General features: G+C 57.0%; 1 protein-coding gene across 4 annotated transcripts in view; it reads left to right on the forward strand.

Annotated features, from left to right (window-relative positions):
• The first annotated feature begins 2,009 nt into the window (after nt 1-2,009).
• The window catches only part of LOC134389049 (zinc finger protein 385C-like), a 34,645-nt gene continuing 10,852 nt past the window's right edge, over nt 2,010-25,802 (forward strand). For 2 of the 4 annotated variants that reach the window (XM_063112475.1, XM_063112476.1), the window contains exons 1-2: nt 2,010-2,071; nt 8,523-8,774. In XM_063112475.1, the coding sequence (XP_062968545.1) occupies nt 8,525-8,774 (250 nt within the window). In that variant the 5' untranslated portion in view covers nt 2,010-2,071; nt 8,523-8,524. Of the gene's footprint in view, nt 2,072-8,522; nt 8,775-17,865; nt 17,905-20,554; nt 20,718-21,991; nt 22,726-23,815; nt 25,121-25,802 lie in introns of those variants that run through there. The other 2 variants (XM_063112474.1, XM_063112473.1) reach the window with 2 other exon arrangements.

The following is a 25,802-nucleotide window of genomic DNA, read 5'->3' on the forward strand; positions in this document are numbered from 1 at the left end:
ATACTATTCACCCATTTAAAGTGTATAATTTAATGTGAATTTACTTTTAAAGTGGAAATGAATTCATTCATTCATTCAACGGCTATTGATACATCATGCTCTGTGCTGGTGTTTGAATACCTGGGAAATAAAGACCCTGCCCTCATGGGAGAGATGAGTAAGTGACCAAACAAAATAATTACAACCCAGGAGATGCACTAAGAGGGAAATAAACCAGGGGCTGAGACAAAGAATAATAGAGCTGGTGGAGGGCAGCCAGGGGAGGTGACATTTGAGCTGAGACCTGAGTGACAAGGAGATTGCTCTGTGAAGGTCAAGGGAGTGTTCCAGGCTGAGGAAACAGCAAGAGCAAAGGCCCCAGGGAGGCAGGAGTGCATTGGTGGATGCGAGGACTAGGAAGAAGTGCTGGGAGACTGGGAGGCAGCCCAGTGCCCTGCCCCAGTGGGTGAGGCATCACTGAGGTCTCCCCTCTGTGGCACTTCATCTCTGGGTGGCCGGTCCACAGGAGGCCACCCCAAGCACAAGGTGGGATGAGCCACGCCTGCACGTCTTCTTTGGATGCAAGAGCCATTTCTGTCCCCTTTCTCTGGCTCTTGCTCTCTTACCCTGTTATAGCTTCCCCAGTAACAGAAAGATGGCAGGGCTCTTAGGTCATGCCTCCAGCCCCTGCCTCGTCCCCCCTGAGTGGCTTCACGCTCCTGTGTTGTGTGCCCACTGTGTGCTGGGCCCTGTGCACTGATTCCTGGGGGGTACTAGAGACGAGCCCCAGCCCCACACCCCAGTGTGGTCTGCCTGGCAGACTCCCTGGCTCTTTCCCCTGACCTCCAGAGACGTTCCCAGGAGCAGTCTAGAGGCTCCAGTCTGATGCTCACTTCCTGTGTGACTGTGGACCAATTACTTAAGGTCCCCAATCTTTCGTTTCCTGGTCTGTAAAATGGGGTTCAAACCAGTCCGGGAAGAGTGGTTATGAGGATTGAATGCCATCTGTCCTGGCATCCAGTAGGTGTTCCACGAATGTCAGCTTCCTCCTCTCCCCAGCTTCCCCCAAAAGAGTAGCCAGTTTGCAGGGGTGGGCGGAGGTCACAGAGGGCCAGTGGAAGGCTTCCGGTTTGGGGACCCTTTCTCTGAGCTCTGGGACCCCTTGGGAAGCCACGGGCACCTAGGGGCTGGTCGGCCAGGGGTTGAGAGGATACTCACCAATGCACCCAGCTCTTCAGCCAGGAGAGCCCCTATGTCTCCCCTCTCCTCCTCCCACCCAGGGATCCCCACCGCGGAGTCCCTGTCCCGACTGGCCGCGGCTCTCCTGGGCCCCGCTCGGCCGGCTCCTGGCACCGGCTCCGCGCTGGGCCGCCCGGGGGCGGGCTCGGGAGACGCGGCGGCCGCCCCGGGACGCGCGGGGCCGGGGACTCGCCGGTCGCGCACCTCCGGGAGCCACGAATCAGATCGCCCCGGGTGGCCACGGGCGGCTGGATCGCCTCGCTCGGGTCGGGAGCGGGTTGCAGGTAGGCGCGGACTCGGGACCACACGTGGCCCGGCATCCCGGACCCGCGCGCCGCCGGGGCTGAGCCGGCGGGAGGCCGTAGGTGGCTCTGCAGAGTTGGGGACCGCGGCGAGGACCCTACCCCGCCGCGTGCAGGGGAAAGGCGGGGAGACAAGGGCCGTAACTTCGTCAGAACCTGAGGTCGCGAAGGGAACGGCAAAGGTGATGGCAGGAAGGACTTCCGCTCCCCTTAGGGGAAGGTTAGCTGGGGACCCCCCGGCAGAGAGGGTGAGACCTGCACCCCACCCAGGCGGCCCCACCAAATGACCCCCCTTTTATTTCAAAGGAGTTTAGAAAATCCAAAAGGCACCGAGCGCATCAGCCCCGGGGATGGGCTAGGATGGAAGGGGCGGGGGAGGGGAGAGCGTGCACCGCGTTTGGAGGTGCGGAGGGCACTCCTGCCACCGCCACCTCTGTCACTCACGGCCGTGGGAGGCCTTTCCGTCTCCCCACCCCCACCCCCAGCCCCCAGCAGAGCGCCTCTCTCCAGCAAGGGGCATAGGGGCCCTCCTGGCCCAAGGAGGAGGCAGCGTGAGTATTACTGTTCTGTGCGGCTGGCAGGTCGGGGTGGGGATCTGTGCTGTAACCAGCCCAGGGCCAGCCCAGCGTTCTGCCTCCTCTCGCACAACTCTGAAACAGTTCCGGGACCTTCCCGCCGCCGTCTTCCCTCTGGCTGCCACGACTCAGTCCCCCAGGCCTGACTTGGAAGTGTGGACAGGTGGGGGCAGCGGGTCTGACGGAGCTGCCCTTCTCGGCCCTCTGAGCAGGTGGGCTGGGAGAGCAGGCAGTGGGTGACGCCGCGCTGTGCACACGCAGGGGTCAGGGGAGGGTCTCCTCTGCAGCCTGTGATCAGGGCGACACGCCGGGTTTCCTGGGTTTGGGCTGGCAGCAGAGGCAAGGAGAGGGGAGCTGACACTCTCCCTACCAACCCCTACCTAGGAGGCAGCTGCTCTGTGTTACCACTGCGGACCCTGCAAGGAGAGATGCAGGCTAGACAGCAAGAAGAACTTCCTTCCTGAGGGAGGAGTCTCACTGGCCAGGAGAGGCAGCCCCTGTCTTTGGGGGTGTCAGGAGGGAATGGGGCCCTCATGAGCATCTAGACTAGAGGGGGCAAGGACGGAGCAGACCAGGGAGGGGAGGTTGGGAGGGGCAGTGGCCTCATCTCTGGGCCATCCAGTTCCCTCACCTCCTGTGCCCTCTCTCCCTCTCTTGGGGCTGCAGCATTGACTTTTAGCACCTCTTAACCAGCTCACTCCCCAAATCCCCTGAACCCAGAAGTCCCCAGAGAAAGGTGACAGGCTTCCTCTGTCACCATTTCAGATGGGAAGACAGACATGGAACCCCCCACCTGGCCCCTGACACCTTGACCGGCTGTTGCCCAGCCCTGGGACCTCCTGCTCTGGCAAAGCAGGGGTGTGTGGGCTGGGGGTTGAATATCCCACTCTTCTAAGTGGGGGTCTCTGGCTCCTCTGGGGGGGTCTCAGGGTGTGACAACCATACACCTAAGAGGGTTGTTTCCTCTTCCTTGCCTGGGAAGGTGTAAGTGCTGGGAGAGGGCAGTGGGAAGGTGGCAGGGTAGAGAGGCCCAAATGCTCAGCGGTAGCTCCTCAGGGCCACTGCGGGGACAGCCAGGCCCAGGCGGACTCATGCTGTGCTAGGACAACAACGGGTGAGGCTTCCCTCCTTCCAGACACCTCTTTGCAGCTGGGTAGGTGTGGGGGGCAGGATCCCATTCTCCTGCTCGTGACCCTGTGAGTGACTGGGATGGGGGCTGCCAGGATCCTCACGCCCTGCCCTTGCATCATAGAATGGGGGAGGCCTGGCTCTCCTCGCTTGTCTCCCTTTCTGACTCTGAATCTCAGTTGCTTCATTTGTGGAGCCTCACAAGGTTGTCCGGAGGATGAATGGGGCAATCTTGCCACAGTGCCCGGAAGGTGACGGGCACTCAGCACCAGGCAGTTCTTTTTCCTGTGCCCGCCCCACCTCTCTCTGGTGGCTAAGGCAGAGTCATACAACATGGCCTTTATTCCCTGCCACCTTAGAGGCAGCTGCTCTGTGTTGCCCTGTAACACCTCCTGCAAAGGACGGAGGAAATTAGCCCAGCCCAACCCCCTCTCTGTAAAGACGGGACAGGGACACTGAAGCCAGGAGGGCCAGGGACTGACCTAAGGTTAGCCAGCCAGCCAGGCTCCCCTCTCAGAGACAGGGCCTGGGACCTGGCTGGGAGAGGTGGGATAGTGGTTATTGGCAGGTGGGGAAAATGCCAGAGTGTAATTATGTAATTAGGCTTATTAAGGGTTTGGTGAGGGAGCCCTTCATGCCTTCAGCCAAAGGCCAGGGGCAGGCCTAGAACCTTCCTCTCTGGTCACCCCTTTGGGAGAAGCAACCTTTTCCTGAGGACTCCCTTTCTCAGGCTGCAGCTGAAACAGCCCTCCACTCCTCACTTTAGGGCCTCCAAAGTCCCTTTCCATCCAACTCTCTTGTATGGCCAGGCAGAGAATCTTACTGTCCTGCAGTGGCTGAGGACCCCACTAAAACTCAGAGTCCTGGAAGTGCATTTGTCACCCAGCCAGAAGGGGTGGAGATGGGACCTCGGATCTCTGTCTGTGTGTGTGAGCTCTCCACTCCCTCCACCCCCACCAGCTCCACATGGATGGACGCACAGACAAGCAGACAGAAACCCTGGCCTCAATCGGCTGTCTAGCTCCTGTATGAGCCTGCCTTCAAGGGGATGGCTCTCATGGTCCAGCCCCCACCCTCCCTGCTACAACCTTGGCCCATCTCTCAGGAAAAGTGGAGAACAGAGGGAGATTATCCCCCTTTCTGAGTAAATCCACACAGACAGACAGACACACACAGAAATGGGTACAGGCATGCTCTTTCTCTCTGATTCCACCTTGTCCTTCTTCCCTGCCTCTTTGGCTCTGGCCCTGCCTCTTCCTGCCCAGGTTTGCCACCTGTCTGGCACCCAGGCCTGATGGAGGATGCATAGCCCTAATCCTCCCAGGAGCCCTTCTCTGAGTCTGTGAACCTCCCTCCCTACCCAGAAGTTCCAATCAGGGCTTGGTGGGCTTTAAGGAGAGGTGGGATAGGGCAATGGTTAAGGACTTGGGCTCTGAGTCAGAGAAGTGTAGGTTCAGGTCCGGCTGTGAAACCTCTCAAAGCCTGTTCTCTAATCGATGAAGTGGGACAACAGGTTAATAGTAGTGCCCACCTCATGGGGTTGTTGTGAAGTTTTAAAAAGATCCTATGTGTAAGCCGCTGGGCACACAGTAAGCCCTCAATAAATGGGGTTGTTACTATAAAGAAGAGGTGGCCAAGACAGCTGGGTAGTGGAGAAGGAAGCAGGAAAGCTTCTAGAATCAGCTCTTGTACTGTCTTTCCATTTACTTTGAAACAGTCACGGCCCTGCTCGGGGACTCAATGTCCTCATCTGTTAAAGGGAGCGTGTGAGCTAGGTACCGTGCAAGTGTAGGTCTAGCCGGGTGAGTCGTGCTGGCTTTAAGCAGGGGCCGGGGTGGGGGTTGTCGACTTATTGATGCTCATGGCAGGGTTTAGACAGACCTGTGTGTGCCCTGATAATTGCCCAACCCTCCAGACTTTTTGACTGGGTGTCCTAGCTTAGCTGGAGCAGTGTAGTTCCTGAGGGGACAGCTGGGAAGGCTGGATCAGGCAGGGCAGGTCACAGCAGGCTCAGCAGCATGGCTGAGGGGACACAATCAGCCCTGGAATTCAGGAGGCCCTGTGAGCCCAGAGGCTGTATATCACGGAGGTTTAATCAGCTGCGTGGCAGATATTTGTCTGCTCTCTTGGGCCATGTCTCCAGCCCACCTGTCATAAGTTGCACTGAGATTTCAAAATACCCCTGTCCCCTTGCTGGCAGGGCAGGCAGCTGTCCTTGGCATGGCCTGGAAAATAGTCCTCTGAAGCCTCCTTCCTGGGGAGTTGGACACCACACCCACCCCCTGCACCACCACCACCGCTTGCACCTGGGAACTCCTTCCTGCTGGGAGGGTGAGGGAAGACTTGTAAAGGCAGGAGGAGCTAGGATGACTGCTATCTACAGGTGAAAGGGGACAGAATGTTGGTAGGGGGCTCTGTGCAGTCCTGGGGGGCCTTCTCAAAAGGTGATGGGAGTGACTTCCAGTATGTCCTCTGTGGGAAGAGCTGTGCCCCGGACTGCTGGTGTGGCTCCTGGGCAGCAGCCTAATTGCCCCTTGAGTGTGGAGAAATGGGGTCTCTCCTGCCCAGGGGGTACTGGGTCTCCACCTCTCATCTTCCCAATGGATGATCGCTGTGCCACCTGGAGGCTATCTCTGGTACTGCATCCCAGTCACACCACGTAGGTGCAGGGATGGGACCCTGAAATCACCAGGCCCGCTACCACACAAGGGTCAGACCCACGGTGTATTAGTTTGCTAGGGCTTCCATAATAAAGCACCACAAACTGGGTGGTACTTAACAGAACTTTACTGCCACACAGTTCTGGATGCTAGAAGTCCAAGATCAAGGTGTGTCAGCAGGGTTGGATCCTTCGGAGGACTGTGAGGAAGAACGTGTTTCATACCTGTCCCCTGGCTTCTGGTGGGTTGCTGGCAGTCTCTGATGTTCCTTGGCTTTAGATGCTTCACCTGATCTCTGCCTTCATCTTCACAGGGCGTTCTCCCTGTGTGCATGTCTGTGCCCAAATTTCCCCTTTTTATAAGAACACTAGTCCTTTATATTGGATTAGGGTCCCACCCTACACCAGTATGGCCTCATCATAACTAGTAGCATGTGCAATGACGCTGTTTCCATTTAAGGTCATATTCTGAAGTTCTGAAGTTAGGACTTCAACATGCTGAATTTGGGGGGAGACACAATTTAACCCTAACACACAGCGAGTCTCAGACATTCAGTGACAGTTTCATTCCATGATATGGGCACAACGACACCTGCATTCTGCCACAGCTACACTGTGACATGCACACAGTAAGTGACACAGATTCACCTCAACAAACGATGGGGTAACAGACATTTGCAGAGATCCAGGTCCATCATGACAGACATGCAGGGTGAGGAACATGGTGAGTCCACTCACAAGCTATAAGACACAGACATACCATGGGTAAATATAACGGTTGACTTTTTCAGGACACTGAAAAGCATTTTATGTAGATCAGCTCATCTAATCCCTACAATGTATGTAAACTTAGGAATGATTACTTTTTGCCCCATTTTACAGATGTACAGATGTGGGAACTGAGCTTAGGCCACACAGCCAGTAAGTAGCAGAGCTGGGATTAGAGCCCACATGTGAATCAGCATAGAGCTCCTGCTCTTTATCGCTGTGCCCTTCCATTCCATCCCCACATATGTAATGACAGACACATGTTATGTGGGACCACCGAGCAGCTTACTGAGAGCACAGGGTGGCATCTAGGGACTGCAGATGGGTTCTTGGCCGTGGACTTGCAAAACGAATTTTCCTTGTTCAGATGTGGGCTTGTAAGAACATTGTAGCATCACTTGACTGCTCTAATTTGCAAACTGAGCTGGGGGCCTAAGGACACAGGAAAAGCCATTTAGAGACATGTATTAATTTGCAATGTACTACTATAGTTGGACCTTGGTGTTGTCAGCACCATGCACTAACCAACTGAGCTAACCAGCCAGCCTCCAAATTTCCTCTTCTGGATTAGAGCCTGTGCATATTACTTCATTGTAACTGAATGAGCTCTTTTCTTTTCTTTCTTTCTTTCTTTCTTTCTTTCTTTCTTTCTTTCTTTCTTTCTTTCTTTCTTTCTTTCTTTCTTTCTTTCTTTCTTTCTTTCTTTCTTTCTTTCTTTCTTTCTTTCTTTCATTTATTTATTTTTTGCAGTGGGCTGGTGTGGGGATCTGAATCCATTACCTTAGAGTTATAAGGCTGCACTCTAACGAACTGAGCTAACTGGCCAGCCTTCTTTAAAGACCCTATGTCCAAATATAGTCACATTCTAAGGGACTGGGGCCTTTCACATATGAGTTTTTTGCGGTGGGGTGGGACATGATTCAGTCCATAACGGGTGAGATGGGCTCCGTCCTGCTGCACCCAAGCTGTGGCCAGGGGTAGCCCCCTCTGAGGGCAACACTCAGGCCTGCTCTCAGGGAGCCTCCAGCTGGAGCAGAGGCGGGAAGCAAGTGAAAATGAGCGTGGCTCAGTCTGAGGAAAGGGTGTGAGCAGCTCCAGAATGGAGCCAGTCACAGGCAGACTCGTCAGACAGAGAGTTTCAGAGAAGTGAGTTGGAAAAGAAAGACTCTGTGGAAGGTAGGGGTCTAGAGGGGTGACGTGAGGGTCCGTGTGTGTGTGTGTGTGTGTGTATGTGTGTGTGTTGGGGGTGTGCTCAGCAGACCCGGTCACCAGGGCCCAGGCTTCTACCCAAAACACCAACTGTTGCCTCAGCTAAGGCAGCAGGGGGCATCTGGAGCCACATGGAGCAGGCGTTGGGATGGCTTCGCCCGCTGTCACCATTTGTGAATGTCACCCTGCTGGGCGCAGGGCACAGTTAGCTTGGGTTTCTGGCCAGCGGCTGCCCATGTGCAGTAAGTGCCACATGCCTGCCTGTCACAGGATTGTCAGTGCCTGCCGCGGGGCAGAGAACAGGACTCTGGCTTCCCAAAATGGCACTCCACTGGCCTCGCTGCTGCCTGTCCCTCAGTGCTCTCCAAGACCTGAGTCTCGCTCTCTGAGCTTTGCTCTGCGGCCCTTTCAGTCCCCAGGTGTCTCAACCTCCCAGTGTGTAAACATTTCTGACACCCTTCCAGATAGTCCCATATTTTAATGCTGCTTTGCATGAAATAGACTCCATTATGCCTCCTTTTGCCATCCTTGGGTCAGGGGTAGAAAGCTGGGGAGTCTCAGCTGGGATGGAGGGCTCCAGCATCTCCAGGTCTTGAAACCCTCCTGACTCTTCTGTCTTCACAACCATTCAGCCTTCATCTGTCCCCCTCTCTATCTGCTCAGGTATGAAGCGGCCGTTAAGCCCATCCCCCCAGGGTGAGAAGGAGCCCCCCATATCTGGAGCTGCGGAGTGCCCCCCTCGGCCCCCAGAACCACCTAAGCCCAAGCGGGAAAGAACACGGCCCTCGTACACGCTCTGCGACGTCTGCAACATCCAGCTGAACTCGGCAGCACAGGCGCAGGTGCACTGCGGGGGCCAGGCCCACCAGAGGCGGCTTCGGCAGCTCAGCTTGGGCAAGACCCCCGCGGGGCCAGGTCAGTGTAGAAGGGTGCTGCTTCCACAAACTTGATCTGGGCCCCTCTGAGGGGTTCTGGGTCCATGGCCTCCCTCTGTGGGGGTCTTTTGGGTCTGGAGTACACTCAGTGGGGTCTTTGTGCCAGGCTCACCTGATGCCATCAAGTTTTGTTTTGCATCTGGACAAGGCTTCTATGGGATCTCTCAGGATCTGAGGGTCTTTCTGCCTCATTTTGAGGTCTTGGTTCTAGAGGGTCTCCCTGTGGGGTCATTTGGGATCAGGACCCCTAAGCAGCATTTCTTCAGTCTGGAGCGCCCTGGCAGAGATAGTCTTTCAGTCAGGGCCTCACCTATAGGGTGTCCAGGCTCCTGCTCGGTCTCTGGCTTCTGAAGGCCCGGGTCAGCAAGGTGCACAGCACTCCAACTGAGGGACAAGTGGAGGCCCCTCTTCCGTTGGCTGCTAGACTCCTGGCCAGGATTTCTGCCTCTCCCTAGCTGGGGTGACTTTGCAGAGGTTTGGCAGGGAGCTCTGAAGGGGCAGCTGGCTGCCAGGCAGATTTCTGGGGGAAATGGGTGAGTGCATCTGTGAGGGTGATTCTAGCTGACAGGCGCAGAGGGGCCATGGGGAAAATAAGAACGGCCCAGGCAGGGCTGCTGGCTGGCAGGGAAACATTCACAACCGAGCCCAGTGACGGGAGGTGGGAAGGGCCAGAACTTACCCCTGGCTCCAGGGGGCGCCCACCAGAAACCTCCCTTGCAGCCCAGGTTGGTAGCTTTGTCAGAGGCTGTGCTCTGAACCCAGACACACTCTTTTTCCTTTTTGGCAACTGGCCAGTACAGGGTTGGAATCCTGGACCTTGGTGTTTTCCAGACACCCTTGAGGGCTGCCCGTCCTTTTGGTGGGGCACCCACTGTGTTGCCTGCTCCACACACACATTATGTTGGGGGCTGCATGCAAATAAGATACAGTCTCCCCTCTCACCACCTCACCCCCAAATTGAGTCTGTCTTTTGGCCTGAGACAGACATGAAAAGAGCAGATGAGTGCTGTGCGTGCCACCCCCCAGAGGCCCAAAGGGGAAAGGGCGATTCTACCTGAGGGCACCAGGAAAGGTCTTCTGGAGGAAGGGCCTGAGCCTCAGGAGATGGGTCAGGGGAGAAGGGACATAAGAAAGGCCAGGAGTGCTCTGGTGGCTGTGACCAACTCCTCCACCTGAGCATTTGGAGCTGGACACCCAGGGTGTAACTCCGAGCCAGAATGTATCTGACTGATGGACATTTCTGGAGCATGTGTGTGTGTTTAGAGTCAAAAGTCACTTATAAATTCATCAAATATTTATTGACAACCTACTAGGTAGAAGCTGCTGTTTTGGGGATACATTTATAAAAGGTGTCATAGCTGCCTTTCGGGAAAGAGCTATCTAAATACACACACAGGCGAGTTTGTTCCAAGATAATGACAGACTTTACAGAGGTGGGTACAGAGTGCTTATAGAAGTCAGCGGAGGGCGTGGTGAACGGACACAAGAAGTCCAGGAAAGCTACATAGCAGTGACATTGATGGTGGATACAGGAGCGGGAAAAGGGAATCCCAGGCAGGGAAATGGTTAGACCAAATGCCCTGGGGCCTGGAAGCCTGTGGCTTTCCAGGAGCAGCTGGCAGAGTGCTGGCATGTGGCGGGCGGATGTGGCAGGAGGTGAGCGAGCACCACCTCTCGGGGCCTTGTCCCAACCAGGCTTTGGCCTAGGTTCCAAAGTTGATGGCATCACTGAAGCATTTTGAACAGCAGTAGTTAATGTTTTTAGATATCTCTGGCAAGGAAAAAGAGTGAGACTTGGGAAAAGGGGGTGGGATGGAGAAACAGGTTCTGGAGCCTGTTCTGGAGCACAACAGTCAAGCCTTGGTGACCGATAGGATGTGGAGGCCCAGGGGTGGGAGGTGCCACTGGTGACTCCAGCTTAGGTAATGCTGCAGAGGGCTGCTCGGTTATCAGAAAGGGTGAAGGGCTGGCCAGTGAGCTCACCTGGTAGAGTGCAGTGCTGACAACACCAAGGTCAAGGGTTAGGATCCTCCTACTGGCCAGCTGCAAAAAAAAAAAAAAAAAGAAAGAAAGAAAGAAAGAAAAAAAAGAAAGGCAGCACCAAGAGAGAAGCCAGACAGGGCAGGAGGGCCAGTGTTGGGTAGAGTAGGCCAGTCCTGTGGCCCGACATTGTCCAGCCCTTGTTCCCCTTACAACATGTCCTTCTCAGGCCTTACTTCCTGGGCAAAGGTTCTCATGGCAAAAGCCCCTCCCTCCCTCATCCCACCATGCCAAGGTGAGAGAGGCAGGTGGGGTGTGAGGGGAAAAGACCAGAGCTCCAGAACACCCCCAGCCAGAGACAGACTGCCCAGAGGGATTGGGGCATCTGTCCGTCCATCACCTCGAGCCCTGTGCTGGTCCCACACAGGATGCGGGAGCCCTCACAGGGGCTGCGGGACCTCACAGCCTAGAGGGGGAGGCAGACATAGAAGAGGAGTGACCAGTATTATGGGAGCATGGGAGAGTGACAGCTGTGCCCAGGGCAAGGGCAAAGCCACCTCAGATTTCTAGGAACCCTGGAATTCTGGGTGGAGAACCTGCTCTATTGGCCTGGTTAACTGTAGGCCTGCACCGAGCCGTGATCCCCCAACCCCAGCCTTTCCGCTGAATTTCTCCTGTCTCCTTGGCTCTCTGAGAGCTGGCAGTGGGAGAGGCAACCCCTTGCAAGAAGATGCTAGCTGCTGCCTCTGAAGTGGGAGTGGGGTGAAGGGTGAGCACTCAGGACCATCGGCCGTCCTGACCCTCTTCCAGCTTTGCCCGTGGTGGGGACTGGAGCTCCCTGGGGGAGGGGAGAGACCCCCACCTACTTCAGGGAGGCTTAGGCTAAGTGTGAGGAGCTCTTAACACCCTGCTTTGTTCCTAGACACTCCTGTGCGACGCTCCACGCCACACTGAGACGTGAGGTCTCAGTCCTGTGGAATCAGGAGGGGCACTTGTTCCCTGGGAGCTGTCACTTTGATTAGGGGCCTGTGGGGCTGGCGGCTTCCACAGTGACGGGCGGTCGCAGGCAGTGGGGAAGGGGCGCTCTCCTGTGCACATCCCTGGGCTGTCTGTGGGAGGGAGGGGACAGGGCTCTTCATGAATTCTCATTCTCAGCCCTGAGTGAGTTGGAGCACCTTGAAGGCGGCACAGGATGGGGAGACAGCAGGCACCCCACACTGCCCCAGCTCTCCCCAGTGCTCCCTGCCCCATCTATCTCCCACACGGGAGGCCCTTTCGTTCCTCAGGAAAGTGTCTTTGGCTGTCTTTCACCCCCCTCCTCCCAAGGCTGGTATGGAAACGAGGAACCTTCCCTACAATAAGGCTGACCTCAGTGACCTTACTGACCATCACACACACACACACCGCTCAGAAACTCTGACTGGTTCTCCAAGATCTGCAGAGAGAGAACAGCTTGCTGCCTCAGCCCTTCTAGCCATAACCCCTGAAGTGGTCTGTTGGGCCAGCACGGGGAACCGGGGACGCCTGGGCAAGGAGCTGTGACCTCCCCCAGCCCCATGGTGAGCATCTGCTTGGGAGCCGGACTGTTTACAAAATGCTTCCACACGAAGGATGGCATTTCCTCCTCACCCAGCCATCCCAGGAGTAATGATGACTTTAGTCCCCACTCTACAAATTCAGATATCAGGGTTCAGAAGAACTTAAGTAACATACCCAAAGCCACACCACTGGGCTTGGATCCCAGGCTCCTGACTCTGAATGCTATCTCACCCCCCACACCTGCTGCGGAGAGAGATTGAGTCACGATGTTTTGGGAGGGGGAAGAGGGATGGTCCAGAGTAAGCAGGCTGGCTCCTGGCAAGATGATTCCACAGGGGCTCAGGGCCCATGCCACTCCCCTGCCCCCTGCCTTGGTGTCCTCAACTGAAAAATGGGGAGATGCCAGCCATTTGGCATCTGGGCTGGCTAGTGAGGGGGAGGGCAACTTCTGAAAGCCAATCAGTCCCTCCTCTGTCTCTTGGCAGGACTGACCCACCCATCCAATTCAGAGTGGGTTCATTCCCTGTCCCCATCATCCATTGCAACATGACACTGGAGGGGAGAGGAGGGGATTTCACAAAGGACTTAAGCCCTGGCTTACTGAAATGTCCAGAGGAGCCTTGGGTGGGGAGTGCAAGATAGAGAGGAGAGCAGAGATGGAGTCAGACTACAGTGGATTTCAGGGCAGATGGCTGCAGCTGCACCAGCTGTCCCCGTCCCTCCCGTGGGAGGGGGTAGTGGTCAGCGTGGCAGGTTGAGGCTCCCCTCCACTCCACCCTCAGACCTCCTCTCGCTCCTGTTGGGATCAGTCCCTCCATCTCCTCTCCAAGTCTTTGGCAGTAGAAGCCTCTGGCTGCATTCTGGGCCCTGGAGATAAAAGACCTGGAGCTCAGGTCACGCCTGAGTCACTGGTTTGATGAGCTCCTCGCTCCCCACTCCCTGCAGATGGATTAATTTCAGTCCCATGAGGAGGCTCTGGAAGCCCTCTAGCGTGTCCCCATCCTTCAGTATCTCCCTGGGCTGCTGGTTCCTCCTCAGGGACCCCCCCATCCTGAGGCCTCTGGGTACATGTTTAAAGAAACTGCTCCCCCAAGGCCACTGAGAAGTTCTTGCAGTCTAACCACTGCACTCCTTCTCCTTTGGTGGCAGGTGATAGAAGTGCCCCAGGCTCTCCCTGGGTGTCCACCACATCCCCCTCTCTTCCCCCGCTGTGACCCTGACCATCAGCACCACCACCCCCCCACCCCCCCGCCCCACGGGGACCACCAGGAAAGGCAATGCTGTCTGGGTAGAGAATTAGGGGGCTTAGCTCAGATCCCCGCCCTCAAAGAAGACAAAGATTCTGTCTGTGTCTCTGGGTGGCTTAATTAGCTCTGGGCTTGAGTTTCCTTCCTCTCCCCACACAAGAACTTCCCCCAGAGCCCCTTCCTAACAAACCTGTTTTCAGAAGCTGCTGCTGCCAACCCCTCCCCAGACCTTCTTTGAGGTTCAGGTACTGGCTGCTCCAGAGATTACAGGTTATTGTCTGGTGGAGACAGGATGTGGAGGGGGTGGGGGGCGAGCACTGGGACCAGGCTCGGAATGCGGGACTGGATCCAGCTGTGGCTTGGCTGTCTCCTCCCCCCACCCTGCTCCTTCCACCAGGTGCTCAGGTGAGTAGAGAGCTAGCTTTCAGGAAGAGGAGGGGGAAGAAGGAGCGAATGCAGGAGAGAAAGGCGCTAGGGGCAGGGGCAGTGTGGGCAGGGGCGGGGGGTCAGAAGTCCTAGCTGACCGGACAGACGTCCCCCCTTCCTGGCGTTGCCCAGGTAGCAGGTCCAAATATCCAGGTACTGGACTAAGACTGGCAAGACACCTGGGCTCCCTTCCCCCGCCCCACAGCCAACACTCTGTGATGAGTTGGCAACACCTCTCTGAAGCTCAGTTTCCCCTTCAGCAAAAGCAGGTAAATATAAGGGGATGGTGAGGGGAGAACGAGGCTGGCCAGGAGAATGGGGGTTCCTGCAGCACACAGCCCTGAGGCAGGAGAGTGACAAGAACCTTCCAGCAGGCAGAGAAGGGAACAGCAGCACCTCCTTCCCTGGAGGTCCCTGAGGGCAAAGTCAACCCTTTGCTTCAGCAAAAGAGGCACTAGGCAGGGACGTTCTGGGAGGGGGAAGGGGACGCTCGCTGACACCCTCCCCTGTCCCTAGTCTCCACATCTGCTCCACACTTCTACCCTTGGGGAAGGATGTGCCTGTGGTTGGGGTGGGGGAACCAGGGGACAGGCAGCTCCTGGCAAGAGGAGACGGGGCCCAGGAGTGATGCTGCTTTCCAGGCAGGACCACGAGTCCCTCCCTCGCACCCTCCCCTCCTGTCCCTCACAACCCCCTCCCTCTGTCACTCCGGCTGGGTTTCATTTGCTCCTGGCTCTGCACTCTGCTCCACTCCACGGTGTCTCCAAAGGCAGAGAATGCTCTTGGGTGAGTGCTGAGGACGCCTGAGCTGGGGAGAGGGGAGCGGGCTTAGAGACAAGGGGGGTCCTCTCTCCAGCCCTATCCTTTTCTTGCTATTGTTGGCCCCCAAAAGTTGGCTGTCAGAGACGCTGGTAGCCAGTTGACTCTTGAACCTTTTCCCAGGTGCAGGGCTGGGCAGGGAAACTCCTGCTCTGGCTGAGAACAAAGGTGAAGGGAGGGGGGCGGGGAAGGTTGGGGAGCTGGAGGTCCCCACTGCTGGAGTTAGGTGTGCTGCACATCTGGGCAAATGGGTGCCTGGGAGCCTGTGTCAAAGGTTCCTTGTATCAGATCATACCTTCAACCGCTTCTAAGGGACCAGGGGAGGGGGAGAGGTCCGAGGAGGCTGACGGAGAGAGAAGCAGAAAGTGGGAGACAGACAGAAATCAGGATGGGGTCCAACCTGAGATCCAGCCACTGCACTGGGGTCAACGCAAATGCCCCCCACTTTGTCCCTGCTCTCCCTGTTCACCTCTCCACACAGCAGGTTGCCTGGCCCTTTTTGAGGGAGACAGCCATCATGCTTCAAGGGATGCTTTTGGGAACCCCTTCCATGGGGGCAAGGGCCTGGACGCCGTGGGGCTAAGGACAGTCTCTCTTGTGACTAGGCTTTGGGATCTTCCTCCAACTTGGGGTGGTCAGGAACATCAACCCATCCCGCATGCAGGATGACCCAGAAGTGGGTTGGAGGCACACCCTGGCTGTGATGGGGAGCGAGCAAATGAAAGCTGATAAAAATGGCAACTTATTATTTGAGGGGTGTGTGTGTTTGTGGGTGCGTGTGTGTGCATGTGCCCCTGGGAGGTCCCTACCGTCTCCCCTATGACTTGGGGTTGGGGGTGGGGAGAGGGAGTAGGGGAGAGAGACTCTGTGTTTGGCCATATGCTTTGTAAGTCATATGCACTTAATTTTGTAAGGGGACTGTGTGCACGCCCCTATCTCTGAGCAACTATATCTGTACAATATGGATCTGTCTTGGTGAAGGTGTGTGCCGCTGCATGCCTCGTGCTTTATATTGTCTGTATACGCATCTGTAGGGGTCTGCCTGTCTATGTGTGTCTGTCCTTCTGGGTATGTGTGTGTATACACAAGTACATCTTTATCAATCGTGCCCATCTGTGTATACGTGCGTGCTTGTGCGTGGCCACCATGCCTGCCTTTGCCTCTTGGCCAGAGTGGGTATCTGTCTGTCTCGGCATGGGTACCACCTCCATGTGTGCACGTCAGTGTGTGTAGATAGAATAGATGGTCTAACTCTGGGGAGATGTATGTACATATATGCCTTGGTGCCTATGCCTGTCGCTATCTGTGTGGGTGCCTATGGTCAGTGTGTGTGTGTGTGTGTGTGTGCGTGTGTGTGTGTGTGTGTGTGTGTGCTTTCTCGTTATGGCAAAATAGCAGGATGTGGTTTCTCAGATCCTCTCCTTTGGGTGGCAGCCAGCGTGACGTTATTTCATAAGACACCTACTCTGGGCCCCTGCCCTGGCCTCAGTCGGACCCCTAGGGGCAACCTCCTCTCCTCCACTCAGTCACTCTGGTTTGCTCATATGTTTGAGTAGAGCCAACATCCCACCCTCTTGAGGCAGTGGTCCAGTGAGCTGTGCATCCCGGCTGTGGAACCCTGACCAGGATTGGGGAGAGACTGCTCCAAGACACCTAGCCAGGGTGGCTGTTCTGCTGCAAAATGCCATCAAAGAAGACCCACCCCCCACCTGACCCTTTCAGGCATTGGGCTGTGTGGTGCCTTCCTGGGCAGGTGCGGGGGCTGCAGTGTCTCCCTCCATTTGAATGGAGCCAGGAGCCAGGTGGCCACACGTATATGTATGGCATTTGCCATGACCCACACACCATCCCAGCAGCCCTGGGGGCCATAATTCAAGGTGAATGTCAGAGGCAGAGGTGGGTGGCACGGAGCAGCGTTATGTGAAGGGTGCTAGGGGGCAATTCCCCGCAGCCACAGGAGGGATCTGGGCCTGAAATCAACACATGCCCTATGCCTTGCGGGAGAGTAGTGTACTCAACGGAGGGGGCTGGAAGGCATTTCCAGTAGACTCTGTGCGGACTGGAAGGGGAGATTGGGTCACCGAGTGCTGTGGCACCTCCTTGCTCCACAGCCGCAGACCCAGCCCCTCTTCAAATGGCCTCCACACCCAGCACCTCCTTTGGTCCTCAGACCCATTCCTGTTCTGCCCTTTCCTCCTACCAGTGGAAACTCCCACTTCACAGGTGGGGAAACTGAGGCTCCTGGCTAAGTGTCCAGTCCAAGACCTCAGAGTTAACTGTAACTGGAGCTTCATCTTAGGCCTGGGGACTCCAGGCCTCCAGGTCTGGGAGGGCTGGAGTGCAATGACCCCACACTCCTCCCACAGGGAACCCCCCTTCACCTTTCTGGGGAGCCCAGATAGGGGTGAGGGTGGCCTGTGCATCTAAGAGTTGTAGGAAGAGGTCACTCCAGCCTTCCTCCCTCGTTCCCCCACTTGTGTCACCCCCATTACAAAGAACTCATTAAACTAACACACGGAGCTCCCCACCTCCCACCCCTCCGGAGGCTCCCCATGGGGTGGGAAGGTCCAATTCCCAGCATTCCAGCATCAGGCACTGCCCCTGCCGCACCCCCATACCTCAGCTCTACCGCGATCTGAGCCCCCTGACCTGGGGGTTATAGGGCGCTCTACCGGGACCTGCTCGAGTCTGCGGTCACGTGCAACGTCCGGTGGCTGGACGACGGACCTTGGCCCTGCCGTCCGCACCGCCTGGAACGCCCTTGCCCTTGTCACATCGCACTCGTGCTGCTGTGCTCCGCGGTGATCCCGAGCCCGTGGTCCCCGCTCGCGGAGCACCTGGCTGGCCCGAGCCGCACGGCGCTCTCGGCCTGTGTGTCCCCACGGCAAGCGCGGTGGCTGCACGGGCTCCCGCGCTCCCGCCTGCTGCGGCCGAAGCTCAGCCGCTCCCGCTGCCGCGCGCCCTGCCCGCGACCCCCGCCGCGCCGGCTGCTGGCGCCTCTTCGTCCCCGTTACCGCTAGTGGCTGCTGTCGCTCAGTGGAGCCCGAGGACACCGCGGCCAGAGCGTCCACCGCCCAAGATGGTGGCTCCCGCGTCTCCGTGAGTGTGTGCGGGGCGCGCGGGCGGGAAGAGGGACCCGAGGGACCCGCCGAGGGCCCCCTCAGCACGCGCCCGCCGGACGACGAGCCCCAGCCGTCCCGCTCCCAGCCTCCAGGAGGACGGGCGACGGGGGCGGGCAGGGGAGCCCCATCTCACCCGGGGCCGCCGGCGGAGGGGGGCACGGCCCCTAGTCTGCGCGGAACGTGGACTCCTCCGAGTGGGGTCCCAGAGGAAGGGGCCCACAGGCGCCTGGGGAAGAGGCTGAGGACTCGGATCCATGGGCCCCACCAGCACTGCCTTTGAAGCTTACATGCGGGGACGGCCATAGGAGGGGAGCAAAGCGACACACAAGTCCCATCTTAGCCGGACAGGGTGTGGAGAGATGTGAGGGACCCGTGTCTGTGACAAGTACACCCTCCTCGCCATCCTGGGTCACAAATGGACCCACAGAGTCAGGTTTTATCCACACCCACCCCACCCAGCCTGGCTGGAGGGTTGAGGTGCAGGGAATGTCAATGGATTTTGATAGAGCAGCTCTGTCTCCTGGAACGTTCTGGGACGTTCTCTATCTGCACTGTCCGATAAAATAGCTGCTAGCCACGTGTGGCTATTGAGCACTTGAAATGTGGCTAGGGTGAGCTGAATTTTAGAATTTTTATTTAACTCTAATGAATTTGAACTGTCACATGTGGCTAGCGCTTGCCATGTTGGACAGTGCAGTTTTAGAATCTCCACTTTTCTGTCTGCCTCTTCTTTCATTCTATCATGAAAAACATCCCAGGTCATGCTCATTTTACCCTTGGCGGCATAGGGCAGGGTAGCCAGCTTCTAGGTACATGGAAAGGATCAGACAGACTTCCAGAAGGGTACCACCTTGACCTCGCACCTCTTCGCCCATTCTAAGATGCTTTGGGTGGTGGGCTGGACAAGATCATAGGATCACAGAATCTTGGGAAGAAAGGGTGTCACAGGCAGTTATTTAACATTTTAAGCCAAGGACCCACTCCATTGCTCTCTCTGCCTGACAGTTTGCTCCTCTTTATTCAGTCACTCCCCAAAGTTTGTGCCAGGCAGTGTTCCCTTCTCTGGGGTAAGTTAGTTACACTTCCCACCCTCAGGGAACTTGCATGAGACACAGAGAGAGAATGAAGCAAGAGGACTACGCAGAAATAAGCGGGGATTTGTAACTGTGGGGAGTGCAATGGAGGGGCAGTGACAGAAAAGAAGGGGACTTCCTGGGAAAGGACAATCAGAAGCCTCCTCTGAAGAGGGGAACGTAAAGCTAAAGCCAGAGGGGAAATGGAATGGGGCAGGTAAAGTGCTGGGAGGGAGGGTGGGAACACTCTGGAAAAAGGGACAGCATGTGCGAAGGCCCTGGGGATGGGAACCTGGTGCTCAGGAGAAACCAAGAGAAGGCAGGTGCAGCTGGAAGGGGAGAAGGTGTGAGTGCCCGCTGCAGAGGCTGGCAATCCCAGGCGTGGCAGCCCTCAGAAGGGCTTCTGCATTGGCCTCAGAGCAATGGCAGTTGTGGAGAGGCGTCAGGCAGTGTGCTTTTAAACGCCCCGCTCTGGGTCAGAGAGGGGTAGGAGTGGAAACCTGGAGTGCCATAAAGAAGTGACTGCATTCGTCCAGGCAAAAGATAAAGGTCGTCTGGACAAGGCCACAGGCAGCAGTGTGGAGAGAAAGGACGAGTTAGAGTAGGTTTTGGAGGTGGAATCAGTGGGACCTGTGCAAGGACCAGGTACTGGATGTGGGAGAGAGTAGAGTTGGAAGGGCAGGTGTCTGGTCAGAGCACCTGGGAAGGAGGGTGGGCCATTTCCTGAGATGGGGACGACTGGGAGAGGGGCACCGGTAACGAGTTCCAGCTAGACGAGCCAGGAAGGCGGCGGGATGGAGTGGCATGGTGCCCAGGGTGGAGTTGTATATTTCCCGGTGGTCCGCAGAGGTGGTTCTGGAGTGTGTGGACAGTTTGAGGTTGGGAAGAGGAGGAGATGACCTCCAGAGGTCGAAAAGTGGCTGACAGGGGGAAGGAAAGCCAGAGGATGTGTGGTGTTGGAAGCAAAGAGAAAAGAGTGTATCATGGAGGGCCAGAGGAGCAGCAGCAAGTGCCACTCACAGTCCAGGGGAAGGGACCAACAAGTCCCACCTGCATCTGGGAATTGGGAACGCCTTTCTCTGCACAGAATGGGCTGTTCCTGGAACCCTGCTCATCGGCCCATGTCATACCTACACAGTATGTGCCAGTTCCACGCAGGGCACCGATACACATATCGAGCGGACAAGACAGAGCTTAGAATCATCTAATCGACAGTCTCAGAAACAGGAAGTTCTTTCATGTAGACAAAATAAGTCCTTTCATTCTTTCAAACAACCAGTTTTTACTGAGATGCATCTGCGTGTCCAGCCTCACACAAGAACTTAGAGATACAAAAGCGGATACACGTGATCTTGGCCTTCCAGGAACCAAGTGCAGAGATGCATGGACATCCCTGCATTCATCCTCTCCTATTACGAAGACTCAAGCACAGGGAATTGTGGGAGACTAGAGGACAGGTCCCAGCACACACTGGGGGGTGGGGGGGAGTCAGCATGGCAGAGGGGACACCTGAGCTATTCTCAAGGAATGAATGGGAATTACCCAGGAAAAAAGCAGAGATAGGGAATTCCAGGCACAGAGGGTGAAGGCAGGGATAGAAGTGACAGCCTGGCGCATGCGGGGAATGGCGAGCGACTGGAGTTGACCCACAGCCAGCAGTGGTGGAGGCTCTGGAGGTATTCAGAGGCTGAGGAGAGTCTTGTTGGCTCATGCGGAGGTGCGTAGACTTGGGCAATGGGGTGCCATTGCAAGGGACAAGGGAGGGACAGAGTTGTATTTGTGAGCTTGCTCTCTCTGGCTGTTGAGTGAGGGACGAAGTTTAGGGAAATGAGTGTGCAGAGACAGAGGCAGCTGCAGTAATCTGGGAGACATGGTGAGGGCCTGGCCTGGGCCCAGGCTGGGCACCTGGGGGCAGAGAGGCGGTGCAGCCCAGGGTATTGGCATGGCCTTTTGGGTTGGGAGGATATGTGTTCTAACTCTGCCTCAGACCCTTACTGCTTGCAGAACCTTGGGCAAGTCACTTAATGTCACTGAACCTCGGTTCCCTCCTTGCCAAAATGAAGGTAATACCACCCACAGGAGGTAACTGTGGTCTCCTCAGGGAATCAGGGCCTGACTCAGTTCTCACTCCATACATGGCAATTACTGCTGTTGTTACTATCAGGCTTGGGCAGGAGGGGACAGGTTTGAAAGATAAGTGGGAGGTAGAGCTGGCAGGTTTTGGCCAGTGGCTGGACATGGCCTTCTGGTCCTGCATTGCTCATCCTGGCCTCATGTCTGGCTTAGTGGTCAGTGGGGGAGGTAAAGGTAACCAGCTAACTGCTTTCAGTCTGGGGCACAGCCCCAAGAGCAGCCGCCAGTTCTGGGATACCCTTCCCAGAACAACACTACCAGCGTGCGTATGTGCCTGTGTGCGTGTGAGTATGTGCCTGTGTGCGTGTGTAGGGAAGGGAACTCTAGAGAAAACAAATCCCCTTCCTCAGTCCTGTGCCTTGGAAAGCTCAGCTTTGGGCCGTTTTCCTGCTGACGAAATAGACGACAGGTCTGGAGGGACCCGTCATCCTTTGAGGCAGTAGTCCAGAGGTCTGAGTTTTAGTCCTGGCTCAGCCACGAATTACTGAGAAGCCCTGAGAACCACTATCTGTCTCTGGGACTCAGTTTCCCCACTTATAAAATGTGGTTTCATAGATGCTGCCAGTCTTTCCAGCTCTGAGTGCTGAGTTGCTTCAGCAGTCAGAGCTAATCAATGCCTTCTGCTGGGTGAAAGGTGACCCTCGGAGGGGGCTAGGGTCCCCATATCTCCCCCTTGGGATAACACTCTATGGCCCTTTGCATGACTCCACCCACTCCTAATAGCCCCCATCCCCTTGAGTCCAGCCCACCCCTCAATTGAAGAGGACTCTGTGGGCAGCACGAACCCTACTACCTTACCCCAAACCGCTGCCACCATGATGGCCCCTAACACCTCTCCCTTGTCTCTTTCATCTCCAGCCTCCCACCAGCAGAGCGGGAATAAACTTTCCAGGCTGAGTTAGATGGATGGTCCCTGTTAGCCTGGTGGGCTGCCCCCCTTTTGCCTCCCCTCCAACTCCCCTTGTCAAGGGAGATGCCTCTGTGTGGGAGGGAGGCAGGGGCAAGGGCATTTGGGTGGAGGTTCGGGGTCCCCTGCCCCGAGAGCAGGAATGGTGCCCCCGGGGAAGAAGCCAGCTGGAGAGGCCTCCAACTCCAACAAGAAGTGCAAGCGTTACTTCAACGAGCACTGGAAAGAGGAGTTTACCTGGCTGGACTTCGACTACAAGCGGAAGCTGATGTTTTGCCTCGAGTGCCGCCAGGCGCTTGTGCGGAACAAACACGGCAAAGCCGAGAACGCCTTCACCGTGGGCACCGACAACTTCCAGCGCCACGCCCTGCTGCGCCACGTGACCTCGGGAGCACACCGCCAGGCTCTGGCCATCAACCAGGGCCAGCCCACTTCTGAGAGCCAAACTCAGGGAGGAGAGGCCTACCCAGGCCTGGCGATCACCCCTACCTCCAGGGGCGTCACGGTGGAGGTGGACCCAGCCAAAGTGGCTGTGCTGACCACTGTGTACTGCATGGCCAAGGAAGACGTGCCCGACGACCGCTGCTCTGCCCTGCTTGAGCTGCAGAGGTTCAAACTGTGCCAGGCGCTGCTGGGCACGGAACATGGCGATTACTACAGCCCTAGGAGGGTGAGGGACATGCAGGTTGGTGGCAGCCAGAGGTACGGAGGAGGGTTTGGGGAGGGAGGACACTGAGCTGTCTGGCAACAGCCCCAGCATGTCAGGCTCCTGGGCAGCAGCCAGGGTACTTCATTCATGCCTTCACCTTTCAGAACTTTCACCGAGAGCCTACTGTGTGCCTGGCAGTGGGCCAGCTGCACAGGGTACAGCAATGAAGAGGCCAGACCAGGCCCTGTCCTCAGGGGACACTGGGCCACTCATTTCTCTACCTAGGCCAGAGGTTGCAAAGTAGTGGTGCAGGGCTTGGCTGGCCCACAGATGTGTTTTATTGATTTTCACCATGTTTTTGAGAAATTCAAATTAGTCTCCAACTTAAAAATAATCAGAAGATTAACGTATAAAAGTCTGGAATCATGACTTCTGTTGAAAAGTGAGGTCCCCAAGCCCAAAAGGGGTGGAGCTGTAGAATGACATGGGTTTGCCAGTCTTCTCCATGCCCTTTGGTTTATCTCTGGCTCACATCAAGCTCAATATCACCCTCGTGGCCACTGGAGACATTCAAGTTGCAGTTTTATTCTAGGTAGTAGCTGTGTGAGTCCTGGGGACTGGGTGGCGGGTGGGGAAGTTGAATCTCATCCTACAGTGAGATGACAGACAAACACAGCTGGGACCCTGTGTCACTGGTTCTGAGTCGGGAGTGACTGTGTTAATTCCTGAGCTGGATAGTGAAGAGAGACTGCAAGCAGTAAGGCAGACTGGGGGCAGTGCTGCAGAATGCAATGAAAAAAGTAGCCTCCCTGGAGCTCTTTATGGATCATAAGTTACATTTTTAAGCAGAAAAACAAAAATTGACGTTTATAGTTCACAACACTTCAGAAGATTGGGGGCAGGTATTAGCTGAGAGTAGGTATTAAAGCTGAGAAAACTGAGACCCAGAGAGGTGAAGTGACTTGTCCAAGGGAGCACAGCCAGTAAGTGGCAAAGCCGGGATTCGTTCTTTAGTCTATCTGACCCCAAGGCCTGTGCTCTTTCCACCACCCCACACTGCCTGCCTCCCCCTCTCAGGACAAGCCTAACTCTGTCCTCCCTCCCTTTTTCTCCCTGGCTGTCCCAGGTGGCCATTGCCAGTGTCTTGCACACAGAGGCCTGCCAGCACCTGAAGGCATCCCCATATGTGGGGCTGGTGTTAGACGAGACCAGGGACTGGTCCGAGTCCCACAGTCTGGCCCTGTTTGCCACTTCGGTGTCCCCCTGCAATGGCCAGCCTGCTACCACCTTCCTGGGCAATGTGGAGCTACAGGAGGGTGAGGCCACCGCCAGCCAATTCCTGGATATCCTGCAGGCCTTTGGCATATCTGCACCGAAGCTGGCCTGGCTCAGCTCAAGTCTCCCCAGTGACCGGCTGGGGATTGTGGGCCTGCAACTCCGGGCCACTTGGCCACTGCTAACGGAGCTGCACTGCCTCCCTGGCCGGACAGATCCTGAGCCCCCTGCCTACCTGGGTGAATATGAGAGCGTTCTGGATGCTGTTTTCCGCCTCCACAGTGGCCCCAGTTCCCACAAGTTCCCTGAACTTCGGGCAGCACTAGACCTTGCAGCTAGTGACTTAGCAGGGCCACGGTCAGTGCCCTGGGCTTCGCTGCTGCCTGTGGTGGAAGCAGTGGCCGAGGCCTGGCCTTGCCTGGTGTCCACTCTGGAGGCCGCAGTCCCAGCTTCGCCTACGGCTGGGGCCCTGGCTCTGGCCCTGCGTCAGTTCACCTTCGTGGCCTTCACCCACCTGCTACTGGACGCTCTGCCCTCCGTGCAGAAGCTGGCCCTTGTCCTGCAGCCAGAAGAGCCGGACTTGGCCTTGCTGCAGCCCCTGGTGATGGCGGCTGCAGCTTCCCTCCAAGCTCAGCGCGGCTCGGGTGGGGCCCGCCTCCAAGGCTTCCTGCAGGAACTGACATCCTTGGGCCCGGAAGGGGGCGGCGGGCGCTGCACCTACCGCGGCGTGGAGCTCATCGGGTGCTCCGAGGCTGCGGTCCGGACCCTGGAGCGGCTCCGTGGGGCTTTCCTGGACTCCATAAGGAGAGGGCTGCGAGACTCCTACCCCGGGCCCTCGCTGGACTTCGTGGCTACCTTCTCGGCCATCTTCGACCCCCGCCGCTACCCGCAGGCACCGGAGGAGCTGGGCGCGCATGGCGAGGGGGCGCTGCGGGTGCTGCTGCGCGGCTTCGCGCCCGCCCTGGTGCGCCAGTGGGCGCTGCGCGACTTCGCGCCCTTCAAGCGCGTGGTGCTCAGCCTCGGTCGGCTGGGCCCGCGAGCCCTGGGCGCCAAACTGGCGTGCGCGCACTCCGAGCTGCACGAGCTCTTCCCCGACTTTGCCGCCCTCGCCGCCCTGGCCTTGGTGCTGCCGGCGGGCGCCGGCCTCCTGGACAAGGTCGGCCGCAGCCGGGAGCTGCGGTGGTGGGGGCAGAGCGGGGCAGGCGAAGGCCGGGGTGGCCACGTGGTGAAGATCGCCGTGGACGGGCCCCCGCTGCACGAGTTCGACTTTGCGCTGGCCGTGGCGTTCTTAGAGAGTGGGTGGGGGGAGGGGCTCCTGGGGTCGCAGCTCACTTGAAGGTGGCTTCCTTCTCTTGGCCCGGCCAGCCTGGGGCCCTGGGCACTCTAAGGGCCAAGCCAGACTTGCCCGTGATGTACCCAAGCTGAGCTACTAACTGACCTCCCTGGTTCCTCTGCTCCATCCTACGCACTAACCCACCCTGTGGGCTGTGGACGAAGAGTCTGGATCAAGAAGGGCCTGGGCAAGTGGGCTGGGGTCTGGGGCACCCTAAATCACTCCTGTCCTTTTCCGAGTTTGGCGCGGAGTCGCTCACCCTTCTCCCTTCTGGACCCGGCCCAAGTTTTGGCCCTAGAAAATTTGCGGCTCTTGGTTGGAATGAGGAGGTCTGGGTTTTGGGACTGGAAGGGCTGAGGGAAAGGAGAATTGACTGTGTCTTAGCTCCACGCCTGGCAGCATCGCTTCTCTTTAGATATGGCTGCAGAGCACATGACTGGACTTGTTTTTGACACACAGCACAGCGCCCTCTCTGTGCACAAGCCATGGTTCAAGGCAGGGAGTG

The sequence above is a fragment of the Cynocephalus volans genome, chromosome 10 (assembly GCF_027409185.1).
Source record: "Cynocephalus volans isolate mCynVol1 chromosome 10, mCynVol1.pri, whole genome shotgun sequence".
Taxonomy (NCBI): domain Eukaryota; kingdom Metazoa; phylum Chordata; class Mammalia; order Dermoptera; family Cynocephalidae; genus Cynocephalus; species Cynocephalus volans.